The sequence below is a fragment of the Bidens hawaiensis genome, unplaced genomic scaffold (genome assembly GCF_021521415.1).
Source record: "Bidens hawaiensis isolate Kalapana, Puna unplaced genomic scaffold, B.hawaiensis_p1.1 tig00045935_1, whole genome shotgun sequence".
NCBI lineage: Eukaryota > Viridiplantae > Streptophyta > Magnoliopsida > Asterales > Asteraceae > Bidens > Bidens hawaiensis.
In genome coordinates, this window is record NW_027498169.1 from 90,478 (window position 1) to 106,121 (window position 15,644).

At 35.7% G+C, this 15,644-nt stretch overlaps 1 protein-coding gene across 1 annotated transcript; it reads right to left on the reverse strand.

The window, feature by feature from the left end:
• Window positions 1-291: 291 nt before the first annotated feature.
• LOC143595999 (gibberellin 2-beta-dioxygenase 2-like) lies at window positions 292-6,249 on the reverse strand. The gene is made up of 3 exons (XM_077074879.1): window positions 5,695-6,249; window positions 647-998; window positions 292-549 (listed from the first exon to the last, which is right to left on the reverse strand). Exons 1-3 carry the CDS (start codon window positions 6,081-6,083, stop codon window positions 292-294), a joined length of 999 nt encoding a protein of 332 aa, XP_076930994.1. The 5' UTR covers window positions 6,084-6,249.
• Between the last annotated feature and the right edge of the window lie 9,395 nt (window positions 6,250-15,644).

A 15,644-nucleotide genomic window follows, 5' to 3' on the forward strand; every position in this document is an offset into this window, starting at 1 on the left:
CGTTAGTAGGTTGATGTTGCTTAAAACATAGTAAATCACATAACAGATTGCAATATACAAAGTATGAAAAAATAAGACCAACTATATTATTAAATCATGGAATACATATTACAAAATAGTAAGTGAGCCGTAGACACCATCTACATCTCTCCATGTCTACAACCAACAATTTCATCATGCAAAAAAATTCATTTTTATAGGTGATGACTTAATTGATTATACACTTCTTTCTCAATTTGATTTTCTTCTACTCCAACCTATTTATCGTCCCATGGTACGGAACAATTTTTTTTAGCATAAAGTTGATTGACACTTAAAACGATCAATCCTTTGATCTCCTAGCCTTAGAGAATACGCAGCTTTTTTATATTCGTTCCATGTAAATGACTTGTAAAGCCTTAGGTTTCCCGGCGAGATCATTTGTGGGAGTGGAGATATCCATTCGTTCAAAGACGGGGCTGCAAAGTACATCATGGACATTCTTGACCTGTTCGACATGTTTGCCATCACTCTATGTCTTACACTTTTGAATCTTCCGTTCGTCAAAACCTGTATTTTTAATCATATCTTATTTAATATACTCATTAAACAATAGTAATGCTAATAATAATTTGAGATTATTTATGAATTAAACTTGTTAACGTACCTCTAACACATCACCAACGAACACACAAAAGTCGGTAGGCTCAGTATTGACAGGTATCCATAGTCCATCAACGGCACATATTTGTAGGCCAGGTACATCATTAGATCTCAAAATGGTAAATATCTGAGGATCTGAATGCTCTCCAAATCCAATTCGATCAGCAGGTTTTGGCTGACTGGAGTCCGGCTTGATACCAGGGTAACGATTGGCTCGAAAACAGGAATCACTATCGGCATCCTGAATCAAGCGACTAAAAACGTTCGAGTCTGGTAACGAAAGACCAAGTGCCAATATCTCTAGCAACCCACATGTTAACTCCTTCACTTCTTGGATGTAATCATCCACAACACATCTACACACATGAATTGAATATTCAATTTTCAAATTCATAAATTTGAATTCTTACCCATATATTAATTTAAGGTTGCAATGAAGGACATTTGATCAACTATCATCACCTAACGTTATTGAAAGATTCCTTAATTTGGGTGTGAAAACTAATGTACATGTCCCCCCTATTTTTGGGAACCGACACATGGATTGTTTCCGATCTCCTTTTTCCATTCTAATAAAAAAATAGTACTATTAATGGGGTACTCTCACAATCATGATTATAATGTGTCAGCGTCGATATTTTTATGACCGTACTGCATAGTACCAATATAAAAACTGCGTTACGTTTTAAATAATTAGAACAGAGTAAAACTTTTTGTTTGAATTTGTTACGTTAACCAAAGTCTAAATGTAAATAAACTAGGGGTTATATGTGCGCTACGCGACAGCAAGAGCGTCGAATTCTAATATAATCTGAATAATAGGTTAAATATATTTTTTTAAATATAACCGTGTGAAAGCATAAAAGAAAAAATATTTAAAAAATGAAAAAAATGGTATGAATTTGCATAGTACTAATGTAAAGCATCATGTGACGGGTGACATTATAAATAATCAGAACAAACCACAGTATGAATTTGCTATGCTAATTGTTAAATAAATATGAAGTCTGAAATGTAAATAAATTAGTAATAAGATTTTAGAAACCACAGTGTGAGGGTGGGTTATTTGACTCTGATTATAGGGGTGCGTTGGATACTCTGCATAATTCTCTTCCTGATCTTGATCTTGGCGGTTTCGACTTTAAAGACACCGCCCCTCCTAAAGCCCAGAAAATTTTGGCGAATGCCTTATATGGTGAAATCGTCAAGACAGTTGAAGAGAAGTTCGCTTTGTCCCCGCGACAGCGAGCCGTGTTTGAGTGTTTACGTGCCCCTCACGCTCAGGATTTCCTGTCAGTTGTTCCCATTGAAGGTTTAGGGCAATGTATGTCGCCAGTGGAATATCGGGCCATCCTCAAATACCGGTTGATGGTACCCCTTTTCCCGGTGGATGACCCGTGTCCCGTATGCCGAAAGGCTTGTTTGGATTCTTTTGGGGAGCATGCAGTCCATTGCAAAGAATTACCAGGCTTTAAATATCGACATGATCTAGTTCGAGATGTGCTTTACGACATCCTTAAGCGGGCCGGGATCTCGGCAAAAAAGGAAGCCCCGGTGAACTTCTTAACCGACCCTTTAGATGGGAGATCAACCCTACGACCCGCTGACATTCTTGTTTTTGGATGGGAAAAAGGGAAGCACGCGTGCGTTGATTTGACAGGTGTGTCCCCCCTCGTTGGGCTACGAGACCATGGGTTTGTGGTGGGTCATGCGATAAACAAGGCAGATGCGGGTAAAGTAGCTAAGCACGAGAAAGCTTGCCTTGAGAATCAGCACGTGTTCATACCGTTTGCTTTTGACACCTTTGGCGCTCTCGGCCCTGACGCGGTTCAGTTCCTTAAGCGGGTTCAGCAGGTGGTCAGCAGTAACTCCGCCCATGCTAAAGGGAACGTTGTGTTTAGTAGGGTAGGGTTTGCTATTCAGAAGGGGGTAGCGGCGCAGCTTGTTGCCCGTCTATCTGCCGTTAGTCTGTAATTGTCCCGGTGTAAACATCAATAATATTAACAAACACGTTCCATAATATATATATATAGGATGAATATATAAATAAAAGGTGATGTTTAGTTCAAATAGGTTCATATTAACTCAAATGTACCGATTATGTAGCTGGTTTATGGTTTCAAATCGTATCATTTTGAGAACGGTGGTCAACATTCATGTCGTTTTATATATTTATAAAAAGTATTATATTTTCTTAATAGTTAGGGATTTAAGGAAATGATAATATGTTATTATAGCGTGTTTAAGAGGAATAAGTGAAGCTATTTTGACTTTTAATTTCATGAAGGTTTACTTTGCGTAAGGCATGATCTCAATACCCACATATTATCTATGGCTAGTGGGTTTTTTTAATAATGAAATATTAGTTTTTTACTTGCAAAGATCCACTTTTAACTACTTTTTAAACATTGGTGTTTAACAAATAAAAAAATTATATTTATTAAAAGAGGTAAACAATTATGACAAACAAATTTGACTTTTTACCAAAATGAAATAAAATAATATTTGTAAATTACGTTATAAGAATAAAAAAGAGTCTTGATTAAAATTGAACAAAAGTAGGCTTTTATTTAATGCAATTTGCTTTTATTTATATAGATGTGTGTGTATGAATATTATGATGTCTTAGGGCTGTTAACTAACCAAACCGAACTGAATGCGGGCATGCTCATACTTGGTTTGGTTTGAAAGCGAGCCGAACCGAGCGGATTGAATTTAAATAAACGAGCGATATCTTTATGCTTGAACTTGGTTTGGTTTTGAAACTGAGCGGCTTGGTTCGGTTTGGTTTTGCTTGATTTCGTACAAAGTTTCTAATTTTAAATTTCTAAAACTTCAAAATATCATTAATTCAAGATTTTCAATTCTAAATTGTCTAAACTTTCAACTTTAAAATGTATAAAACTCATAGTTAACAACAAAACATATATAAAACTAGTGGCTATGATTTAAATTTGAAGTTTGAATTCAATACAAAAGAGAGATATTTTAAAAACTTTAAAAAATACTATACTTTTATATATATATATATATATATATATATATATACATAAAGTTTATATATAAAACTGATAAATAAAAAATAATTCGAGCAAAATGAACCGAACCAAACCGAGCGAGGCTTTGCTCGTGCTTGGATTGCTTTTAAACCGAACCGAGCCGAACGGCTCACTTCCAAACCGAGCCGAAATCGAACGAGCATTTTTCGAGCAATTTTCGAGCGAACAACAAACGAGCGGCGAGATGTCTCATGTAATAATAACTAATTTTAATAAAAAAAAAACAACACATGACAAAGTTTTACCCATTGAAAGATTATTATTTTATTGTCACATGAAACTAAAATCCCTAAAATTCGGAAAGAAAAAAAATAATAATAATAATAATTGTTTGGTCATGCATGGAAGCCGGCTAAAAAGTGGAGTGGACCTCAGCCGATTTGAAACATAAACAAAAAGACGACCAAATTATAAATTTATAATAATGATGTTTACTTTGTAGGAGCCTAATTATCGGCCAGCGTGGCAACCGAACCACCTGTTATATTATAAAATATATAGTAAACAATGCTATTTTTTTGTATATATAGTTATGTTTTATACATAATCATATTTAACGAGAGAAAATCAGAATTCAGAACCGTAAAAATAATTGTACAAAGTGCGTGAAGATAGTCACGTGTAGTGAAACATAAAAGTGTGACCGTTAAAGAGTTATTTATGTTTCACATTTAAACCAATAGATACAAAAGATTATTCGATTCTTGAAGTTCTATAAAAATATTACATATGCCGAAGGTCATTCAATACATAATCAATTTTAATTGTAGAACTACAATAATCATATAAATACGTGTATCTTTTGCTTTAATTTAACACATAATATGATTTCCTACCCACCTTCCTTCTGTTTCTCTCTGATAAATTGATTATCTAATCATCAAAGAGGTACACACAAACTATTATATTTTTTTTTTCAGTTTTCTACATATTTTTTTTGTTTTTTACATATCGCTATACTATGTTAGAATTCGTGTGCTCTACGGAGTGGGAAATATCAATACATAAAATTCTTGAGTGTTTGTGTGTATCTTATTAGTAGAAAAACGTATTATATACGCATATTAGTAAGCGGAGCTCCAAAGTTAACCTAAGCTAAATAAGCGACGCGACACTCAAATTGGATTTCTTACCCAAGAAAAGAAGGACCAATCTTAAATAATGCGCACATGTTAAAAAGACAGCTTGTCTCTTCCAATCCAACTCAATCGAAGGAGAAAAAATTAAGACTAGACTTGCTTAGTACAGAGCAGCTTATCATATTTGTTAATGTAACTTTATTTGCATTTTAAATAAATGATAACTTAAAATATATATGTTTTATGAATACAATTATAATTTCTTTAAAAGTATATTATTATTAAAATGTTAGAAGGGTAATTAATAAGAGTGAGAGACGGAAAATACTGTGAGAATATATAAGAAAATACGGTGAGAATATATAAGAATGCGATACGTGACGTGAGATATTTATTTTTTAAATAAATTGTTTGTGTTTAATTTATAAAAAAATGGGGACCTACTTGTGAGTACAATAGGCAAACACTACATGTGTCGTAAGACATCTTCCACAACTCATACATATAATGATATATTCTCTACTCATTAAAATGTTGGCCAATTTATGGACACTTCGGATGAGGAAAACTATGTACTACATTAAAACGTGAAAACGTTGGGACGTTAATACGTACGCTTGGACCATTATTACAGTTGTGTAATTGTGTAAATCATTAAAACATTTATTTATTATTGTTAAATTCCATATAACAATAAACATTTTCTAGGTATTCCATCCAATGTTAAAAGTGTGTCATGTCTTTGTCATCGATTGATGAGCATGTTTTGTGGTTGGTAACACACTTGTTGATTACATTACAAACATGAACCTTGTTCAATCAAACATAAAGTTAAATAAAACAAATTAAACGAGTCACCTGTCGTTATCATTGATCGAACCATATCTTTATATGATTTATGACTAACTACGTACCTGAAATTTGTTGGTTGATTAGCAACGACACTGAAGTTATCCGAGCCCAAGGAAAGAGAATTCGCTTGAAGGAGAATGTACTCGAGTTCACCTACATCACCATTAAACCCTATGTTTCGACACCCATAGCCGAACGGGCTAGGGGGGTTAGCTTTGACTTTGACTTTTTCAGAAGCGGGCTTGGAGAAAAACCCATGAACCGCTTCCTCCATTTTGGAAATGACTTGGAAGGGGACTTGATGGTTTACAAGTTTGAAAAAACCATACTCTTGACACGCGGTGACCATGTGGTGTGACAATGTGGTGGTGTCGAGTGAGAAGTCGACGACGGGGATGCCGAGGGCTTGTGTTTTCTTGGTTCGTAATGGGGAGGGAGAAGAGAGAAACATTTTTAAGTTGAGTTGGGTTGGAAGGAGAAATGGGAATATGAAAGTGAGGTTGATAATGGGATTAAATAGGAGTAGTTGTTGGTATAAATATAAAAGTGCTTGAATAATAATAATAACAATAATAATAATAATAATAATAATAATAATAATAATAATAATAATAATAATAATAGTTGTTACGTGAGATTGCGTGATGACTGATGAGGGTACAACAACTATAGGGACCTATTCTTTTATGGAGGACAAAATAGTTGTTTTTGTTTACTGTACTCTATATTATTTTAACTAAGTTATTTATTTTTTTATCAATATATATACACACATAGAGAAAAGTTGACGTACAAATGAAATTAACATGTTAATTGTGAGAATTAATAATGGAAATTATATATATATAAATAGAGTAATTATGTAATTACTTTATGATGTAATTACATAATTAATCTATTTATATATATAATTACTCTATTTGATTCCCACAGTTAGCATGCTAATTGCATTTGTATTTGATCAAAACCTTACACATGTATTGGGAAGAGTTTAAATAAAAATCACTAACATGGTTAAAAAGTCACGAAAGCCATTTATAAACGCTAGTTTTAGATTTTTTTTCATGTATTTTGTATGTCTGGGTAAAAAGTGACCGAATTTAAAACTCTAGATGTTGTTAGAGAGTTTTTTCTCTAGTTTAATTAAAAGTGGATTTAAATAGGATTACTTATTAGCCAAGTTTACTTGGTGGCTAGGTAAATATGAAGAGACATTGTAAAGCTAATTTATTATCAAAAATTAATAAGAATAAAAGTTTTTGAGTAATTTTTCTTTTATTTGTAGTTAAGATTGGATGTAATTGTATTTTAATATTTTTAACATTGTTTGGAACTACCTATAATGTATGAGTGAGCCTTACAAAGACGAAAAAATATTTAATGCTGATTTTAACGATTTAAATTGACTCGATCAAAAACATCATTAAAAAGAACCTAACTATCTGTATAAATAAAGTTAATAAAGTGATAAAAATTACCTATATTCCTTTTTGTTTTTGAAAGGCCATCTAATGATTGATTTCTACTTTTGTTTAAAATTTTTATTGGGATAAATGTGATTGTTTTTGTACGGGCAACATACAATAATAGAATAACGATATTTTGTTTTATGTCGTAAATTGGTATTATTGTTTATATTTATATATATTTAAATAGAACGAATATAGCTCGCTTATAAGACTGTGTGTTGTAAAATAACCTAATTTTATTAGTTATTGTAATGCCCCGAACCCGGTAGCCTTACTTTAGCGTCGGATTTACTCATAAACACAGTTCTTACAAATCAGAGTTCATTAAAACTTTCGCGGAATATAAAAACTTTCATGAAACGTTACAACAATCCAAAACTTGCCTTAATTAAACATTCTTGTCTTTCAAAATAAACGTCAATTACATTAAAACATCTTGAGTCTTCAAATGTCAGTCTCCTATTCGCCCACCATGTGCCCGCTCAAGCTAGTTGTCTCATTCTACTCACCTGCGTGCATACTAAAAGTCAGCTACGCTGAGTGAGTTCTAGTTAATCGGACGCCATACAATACATACACATACATACATATCCGAAGATACATATCCATACCTAACTAGTTACCCTTCTGTTCTACATACATACTTACTATCATACATACATACATATCTACAATCACTAACCTCAGTCTACCGAGAGTACGTTCATAGTCCGCCGTCTATACCTGTACTCAAGGTCGTGAACACGTAAAAGGTCCGCAGTCCTTACCTATGTTCACCATTTATGGTACGTGCAAGGTCCGCAGTCCTTCCCTATACCATCCTACATCCACAACACGTACAAGGTCCACAGTCCTTCCCTATGTTGCAACCTAAACCATAGCACGTACGAGGTCCGCAGTCCTCCCCTATGCTACCACAATACAAATACAGCACGTATAAGGTCCACAGTCCTTTCCTATGCCATCCTACATCCACAACACGTACAAGGTCCACAGTCCTTCCCTATGTTGCAACCTAAACCATAGCACGTACGAGGTCCGCAGTCCTCCCCTATGCTACCACAATACAAATACAGCACGTATAAGGTCCACAGTCCTTTCCTATGCTGATGCCTATCTATAATACGTATAAGGTCCGCAGTCCTTAACTACGTTGTCGTCTATTATCTGTAACACGTATAAGGCCCACCGTCCCTATCTACGTTTACATCTATCATCTACTTTACGTATAAGGCCCGCAGTCCTTAACTACGCCATCACCAGCCGAGTCTATGTCCGACAAAAGCTAGAGGGATTTGCCATCCTAACTTACTATGTCGAACGTGGAACTCACATACCATTCGTGTACCTGTATACACATACTTCACATATACAATAATTACATTATAGCATAAGAACACTCTAGGCGTTCTTTACATCATTCATTTAACAACCATACCTCTTGTCGATACGTTCAATATCCGAAGATCGTTCACGCCCCGACAAGTATTCATTTGTAATGTTCATACATCTTCGATATATAATATTCGTACCTTTATTTTTAACCTGACAGTACGCGCAATATCCGAAGATCGTTCGCGTACCGACAAGCAATCATTCATATCCATCACATATATCACATATGGCATACACTTATCACTTAGGATAAATGTATTAACAACACATCGAGTATGCAAACAGCCCCGAAAACATAACACATAAATGGGGCTAGAAACTCACCTGAACTCTGCTTCTTCCTCCGATAGTTGTAAATCTCTTCTTTAACTGAGCTCGGCTGACTGTATAAGTTACACGTATCAATACTCGCCTGATTTAATCTGGTGGCCTAGTATTAGCTTACTTTTACTTATCGTTTTTAATTTATTTTCTAATCGAACTTAGCTTTAGGCGAAGTTATCAGTCAGGCGAACTTGGCCGTAGGCGAAGTTATCAATTAGGCGAACTTGGCCTTAGGCGAAGTTATCAATTAGGCGAACTTGGCCGTAGGCGAAGTTATCAATTAGGCGAACTTGGCCTTAGGCGAAGTTATCAATTAGGCGAACTTGGCCTTAGGCGAAGTTGTCATCAGGCGAACTTCGCTTTGCAGGCGAAGTTCATCAGGCGAACTTAGCTTTGCAGGCGAAGTTCATCAGACGAACTTAGCTTTGCAGGCGAAGTTGTCATCAGGCGAACTTAGCTTTGCAGCGAAGTTGTCATCAGGCGAACTTAGCTTTGCAGGCGAAGTTCATCAGGCGAACTTAGCTTGCAGGCGAAGTTATCCAGCTGCAGGTACTGTTCGTCCTTAAATCCCTTAATCATCTTCGTTTCTTAACCAAATAACTCGATTTAGGTATCCACAGAATCGTCTGACCAGCGCCTACAAACCCCAACCATCAAATCGACCTAACATCGATGTTTAAAGGGTGCGATTTAGGCATATAGGTTACGGGTTCTTTTATCAATCGATTAACCCATCAAATCATATACATTTTCAGTAAGTTTAGCTTTGTTGGATTCGTTTTTACCATACAAACACAGATCTATCATTTCTATACTAATCCAAACCTAAACGAACAAGTTCTCGATATAAACGTACCGTAAATTAGTCGAACTACGAACACGAGCTGGTCTTGTTGCTTTGGTTCGTCACGACGATCTAGCACCAACAAGCTCGAGTCCTCGCCTTTGGATCTTGGTTCGGGTTGTGTGTGTTTTGGAGTGTGTAGAGATTAGGATGGATAAATGGATGGAATGGAAAGGATTGGGGTTTAAGGGGGTATTTATACTCCCTTAAGCCCATGGACCGAAGGCCCATATTTCCTTTTGGTCCATATCTAATCCCATCTAATTATCCTACTAAGTCTTCATATTTTTCTATTATTATTATCGTTCCACTAACTCGTTTATTTCACCCGACAAAATAATATAATAAATATTACTTTAGAAATTTCGGGATGTTACAGTTATCCTAATATGTCACTATCACATATGTAGAAATGTAATATCATGTTTTATGCGTTATAAGATAACCCAGTTTTGTTAGTCATGTGTCAAATGCCACATAATAATTGTTATTTATTTATTTTATTTATTTAAGAAATATAAATTTACTTGAACTAAAAGTGTAAGACAATATAAAAAGGAAAAAAACCAATGTTCAATTAAAAAAAAACGTTACAAACTAAAGTTAAACAAAAGGTGAATAATAAAAATACAAACCAAAGTTCAAATAAAAAATAAAGCTATGAAACAAATTCATCACGGTGAAACATTCCACAGTAAACTTCTTTCTCTTGTTCCATTAAAGCCCGGTCCTCTGGCACTAGGCGCGAGAAGTCTCTCCCAATAAAAGCCAAAGCGTCATTTTTTGTATGAGCCTTTTTTTCGATCGCGTAGTAGTTTTTGTTTCTCATCGTGCATTTTTTTCTTTTCGATGTCGATGTTGATGTTTTTTTACCGAGACAATTTCTTCAAGTTTAAGGTCCAATCGATCTAATTTTACCTTAACTTCCAGATCCATTGTGCTTGAACTTCTACTAGACGATCCTCCTCGTGTTCTCACTACCTCCTTGCTTTTATCTCTACCGATCGGGCGAATTGGTTCCCTCGGTTCGTCTTCTTCAAATTCAAGGTCATCGGCGTAATCGTTAAGTCTATAGTATGTGAACGAGCATCTGACGTGGCTTGTGAGGAACTTGGTTCACTCGTGCTAGATGTTGTTTTGGACCGTTTAGCACGTCTTCTGATATGAAGTGGCGGTACAAGATGCTACTTTGGTGAAGGTCGAAGAACTTTCCAAGGTTCTACCAACGTAAACGTCGCTTTGTACATGCCTTTAAATTGTTTATGGGTCTCATCTATGACATCAAGATCACTTGAACTGCTTGCTCAACGTCGACTATTTGTAAGTCGGCTATGTATGTTGTTGAAGTTAGTGAGTATGGATGCGGTATTCACCCCGACCCATTGGTCGGAAAAACTTAGCCCTTGCCTCCCGTCAAAATAGTTTACTAGCCTTACCATCCCTACAAAAAAATATATAAAAAGAATAAATACACACACACACATATATATACATTCGATGGAATTTTCCGACGAGTCAAGCCATCCTTTCGCCAATGCCAACCCCTCATCGGGTGTCCACATCTCCATCTCGGGTCAAGGTTCTTTCGCTTCATTGCTTTTTTTGTGTGTTTTCGTTTGGAGATTGTTGGTTTGTTTTGCGTAAGTAAAGGTTGGGATTCAGGTACTTGAGTGGATGAGGATTGAGACTCGGGTTTTTGTGAAGAAAATGACGGGGACCGGGAAGTAGTTGGGATGGCAGCATTAGCTTGGGTGGTAATATCGACCGATACACCATCTCTTGTGTGTGCTGGTTCAAAAATACAGGTTGTTTTGATCACCCGGTGTCATGATATACCAATTTGTTTGGTTTCTATAACCTCGTGTGCATATTATTTTTACTTGTTACCTGTTACTTTCATATATTTATATATATAAATCAAAATTTAATTATAGTTGTATACAAATCAAGTTAACATTATATAGTATTCTAGTGGACTAAATTTTCAACCAAATGACTAAAAAAATGCTGCAAATAATTGAATACACAAGACATAAGGTCAAAAAAAGAAAGAAAAAATAATAATAATAACACAATTAAAAAATCTCCAAAAGTTTTATTGGTAGGAATTAACGAACCCCCTTATCTACAATAATGTTTCCAGGTGTCAAAAGCCGGCGTTTATTACAAAAATATCCAATCCATACAGCTGTTTTTTTTAAATAATTTATCAAAATAATAATAATTATCATGATAATCTCTACTTAGATCATTGCATTAAACGAACATAAGTCGTGCCCACGTTAAAAATGACATTCAATTTTTGTTTTTTTTTTAATTTACTAATCATGTTCTTGATTATAATTTCTCATTAACTTTAGTATATAAATAATCAAAAAATATTTAATATGAAATATATGATAATTACTTTAATGACCAAATGGTTATAACTTAAATATGTAGGTCATAGTTTGTGACATAGGTGTGTATCTTGATGTGTAAGTCTTTGTTTTCTTTTTCTTAGAAAAATCAATATGACTTAAGTTGTCAACATAAGGCTAAGGGGTGTGGGGGCTCTAATGGGGGCTCCAGTGGGGGCTCCAGCCAGTAATATTATGACGTGTGGCAGAGAGAGAAACTAGATAAGGGGGGTGTTGGAGCCCCGTTGGAGCCCCTGGCCCTGGTGTGGAGGGGCTCCAGCAGGGGCTCCAGCGGATTTTTTTTTTATTTTTTTATAAATGTATTAAAAAAACGTATTATTAAAAAAACTCATAAATTATTTAAAAAAACACACATTAATTAAAAAAACACATTAATATCTAAAAATAAAATAAAAATTAAAGTACTAAAAAAAACATTATTCTTATTCTTCGGCTTGGTCTTCTTCGATCAACCTCTTTCGGATACGTTCCTTTTGCTTTTCCATCAGCATTTGATCGACCGGATTTAGGTTACTGAAGTCTCTTGTAAGGAAGTCCAAATCTCTCATTCGACTTTTTTCCTTTTTGTCATTAGAGACCACCTCCATGGTTTTGTTGAATTTATTGAGGGATTCAACAAGATCGGCGATGTTTACGGCTCCCCCCTCAGCCGGTTTTTTCCCCTTGGCGTCCCTTCCCAATGGCCGCCTCCTCGGCGGTGAAGACGTTTCCTCCCCCGCAATGTTTAGGTCGAATCCAACGCGGCAATCCGACCCGGCGGAAGTGCTATACGCTCTAGACGAACTAGTTTTAGTCCGTTTCGGCCCTACTTCCGCATCAAGGTCCGGCGCCACCAGCTCAACCCACTTGGAACACCTTTTCAACCTCTCCCACAACTTTAAATCGTCCCACTTCTTCACCATCCCATACCTCCGCAAACACTCCTGCCTCCACTCTTCGACCGTGAAATTGTAAACCGCCAAATCATCACTGCCACTTGGTCTCATACGACCGGCGTTCCTGTTGAAAAGATTAGTAAACAAGCCGACAAATTTTTTGATTTCGGACCACCGACCCGAAATCATATCGGCGTTTCGCTCTGTACTCCCAACGAGTGTATAGAACGTCTCCCTAACCTTTGTCCAAAAAATCTTGCTTTTTTGGTAGTCGGCTGCAAAATGAATAATTAAATTAGATTTCCAGTTAACTTTTTTATTTAACTTTTTTATTAAAAATCATTTTTAAAAACGTTAAAACAATTACCGCAACGCCGATCCTCAGAAATGACTATCCAAGCCCGACACAAGGCTTCCTTCTCATCCGATGACCACGGAGTGGTTTTCCGTTTCGTCCTCGGAGTCGAAGCCGGTCCCGGCCCGTCCGTTGCAAGTTGTTTTTTCCGGTGGGCGCGTCTTCTTGCTCCCGTAGCATCACCGTGTGATTCTTGTGTGTCTGGAACAACAAAGTTAGGAGACGGTTGTATGTTGGATGGTTGAAAGCCGGATGTTTCTTGCGGCCCCGAATAAAACATCGGTTGGTCTGGTGACGACCATAAATCGTCGTCAATATAATCTGAATCTAGGTTTGGGTACCAATTTCCAGACATTTTTGGGTATTATATAGGAGTTTGGGATATTATATAGGAGTTTGTAAGGTGAAATTGTGTTTTGATATGGTTGAAATGGGAGTAATTTGGGGTATTATATAGAGGTTTTTAAGGTTTTTTTTTTATTAATTCCGAGCTCAACGGCTCTTTTGGTCATCCACACTAGCTTTTTCTCTCTCTTCTCCCGCAACCACACTCACGCCTGCCTGGGGGCTCGCGCTCGCGCCCCGTTCGCGCCCCGGTTCGCGCCCCGGTGGTGTGGGGTTAGCGCCTGGGGGCGCGAGCGGAGGGGCTCTCGCGCCCAGGTTAGCGCCCCACACCCCTCAGCCTAACATCTTGATGTGAAAACACAATCTTTGACCTTTGAATGTTTACAAAACAAGTTTAAAAGATATTAAACAGGTGTAAGCAATAGTTATTTGACTAATATTTTAAAAACCGGTTTGAACAGGCCGGTTCAACCGGTTGAACCGGATTTCGAGGACAAGCCCGGTATATTATACCCGGTTTAGTTGAACGGTTTTGCGAGACATCGAACCGACCGGTATTCATTGAAAACCGGTTCATACCGGTAAACCGGTTTAAGGCCCACCAGTTTTTTTTTTTTTTTTTTTTTTTTTTTTTTGTGTGAGGCCCATGTTGTTGTAAATTTAGAGTTATGTTAAAGTAACATTAACCTAACGTGACAACGTCCATCACCCATTCACAATTAAGTTAAATAATAACCTACCAGGCTGCTCACCCTTTCACTCATCCATCTCCATTTGAACTGCTACAGTGTTACCAGTCTACCAAGGTCGGTTCTTATTTTGTAATGCATATTGTGTTATTGATTGATATAGTATCCAAATTCCAAAGTAAAAATAACATCTTGTTTAATAATTTTGCATGCATGATGTTTTTTAATGGTTTAAAATTAGTTATTATCTTGCATCTATTGAGATTTTTGGTTGATTATATATGGGTTTATTATCTTAATATAGTAGTTAATAGATTACACATGGTGACATCTCCTAAAAATAGTTTATTGTTTTTATATGGAATCATATATTTTTATTTTTATTTTTTAGTTAAAGTTGCATTTATATAAAATTATCGGGTAAACTAGACAACCCGGTTGAACCTCCCGGTACAATCCGGTTGTACCATTTTTTAGTATAATCCGGTACGATTAAAATACCGGTTTTTAAAACATTGATTTGACTAGCTGATTTTCCTAATTCAATAACATTACTCGTTTGTTGCCGCGTTTTAAAGTTTGATTTCTTCTTTTCACTACGCACAATTTTAACTTGATTACATATTTTAAAACACAGACGTCACATACATTGTTATTATTCTAACTTTAAAATCTCCATTTATATTTGTCATGGTCAAACACGATATCGAAAACATTGTCATTTTATGATTTGGAGGGTTTTGGATGTGAGGAACGAGTTATATCTTTACATTGTCACATTCAAAGTCTTTGTTATTTGCAATGTTCACAAGAAAGGGTGAGTCTAAAACTTATACGGCTCTAGTATTTGTTGTTAACATCTATGACACATTGTTATGACACATTGTTACCATCTTGCATCGACAATATCATAGTGATTGTTGACACATCTTCATATCGATTACACAACTTAAAAACGTTTTTTATTAGATTTTATATTGATTTAATCTTATTATTTTAAGATGATAAGATCGGTGAACTTTTTTAATTCATAAAAGCGTGATTTCCGAGCTAGTGTTTGACCAATGTCCATGGCCATGTTATATCATGCATTCAGCTAACATTCACTCGTAACATCATGTTAGGAGTTTATTACGTTTTAATAACAAACTTATCAACAATTTTAATCAAATATGACAATGTGACTTACCAAGAGACATTTGAACATGTTTCATAGGTGGAAGAATAAAGTATTACAAGAGCAATCACATACAATCTTGAAAGAAGCCATACTAGTCTTTGCTCTAATAAAAACCA

Excerpts from the sequence above, each read along its gene's own strand:
- LOC143595999 (XM_077074879.1), bottom strand. The coding sequence starts at position 6,083 with ATGTTTCTCTCTTCTCCCTCCCCATTACGAACCAAGAAAACACAAGCC. Across the intron at positions 999-5,694 it reads AATCAACCAACAAATTTCAG|ATGTGTTGTGGATGATTACA; the intron begins GTACGTAGTTAG and ends TCATGTGTGTAG. Across the intron at positions 550-646 it reads TCGTTGGTGATGTGTTAGAG|GTTTTGACGAACGGAAGATT; the intron begins GTACGTTAACAA and ends TTAAAAATACAG.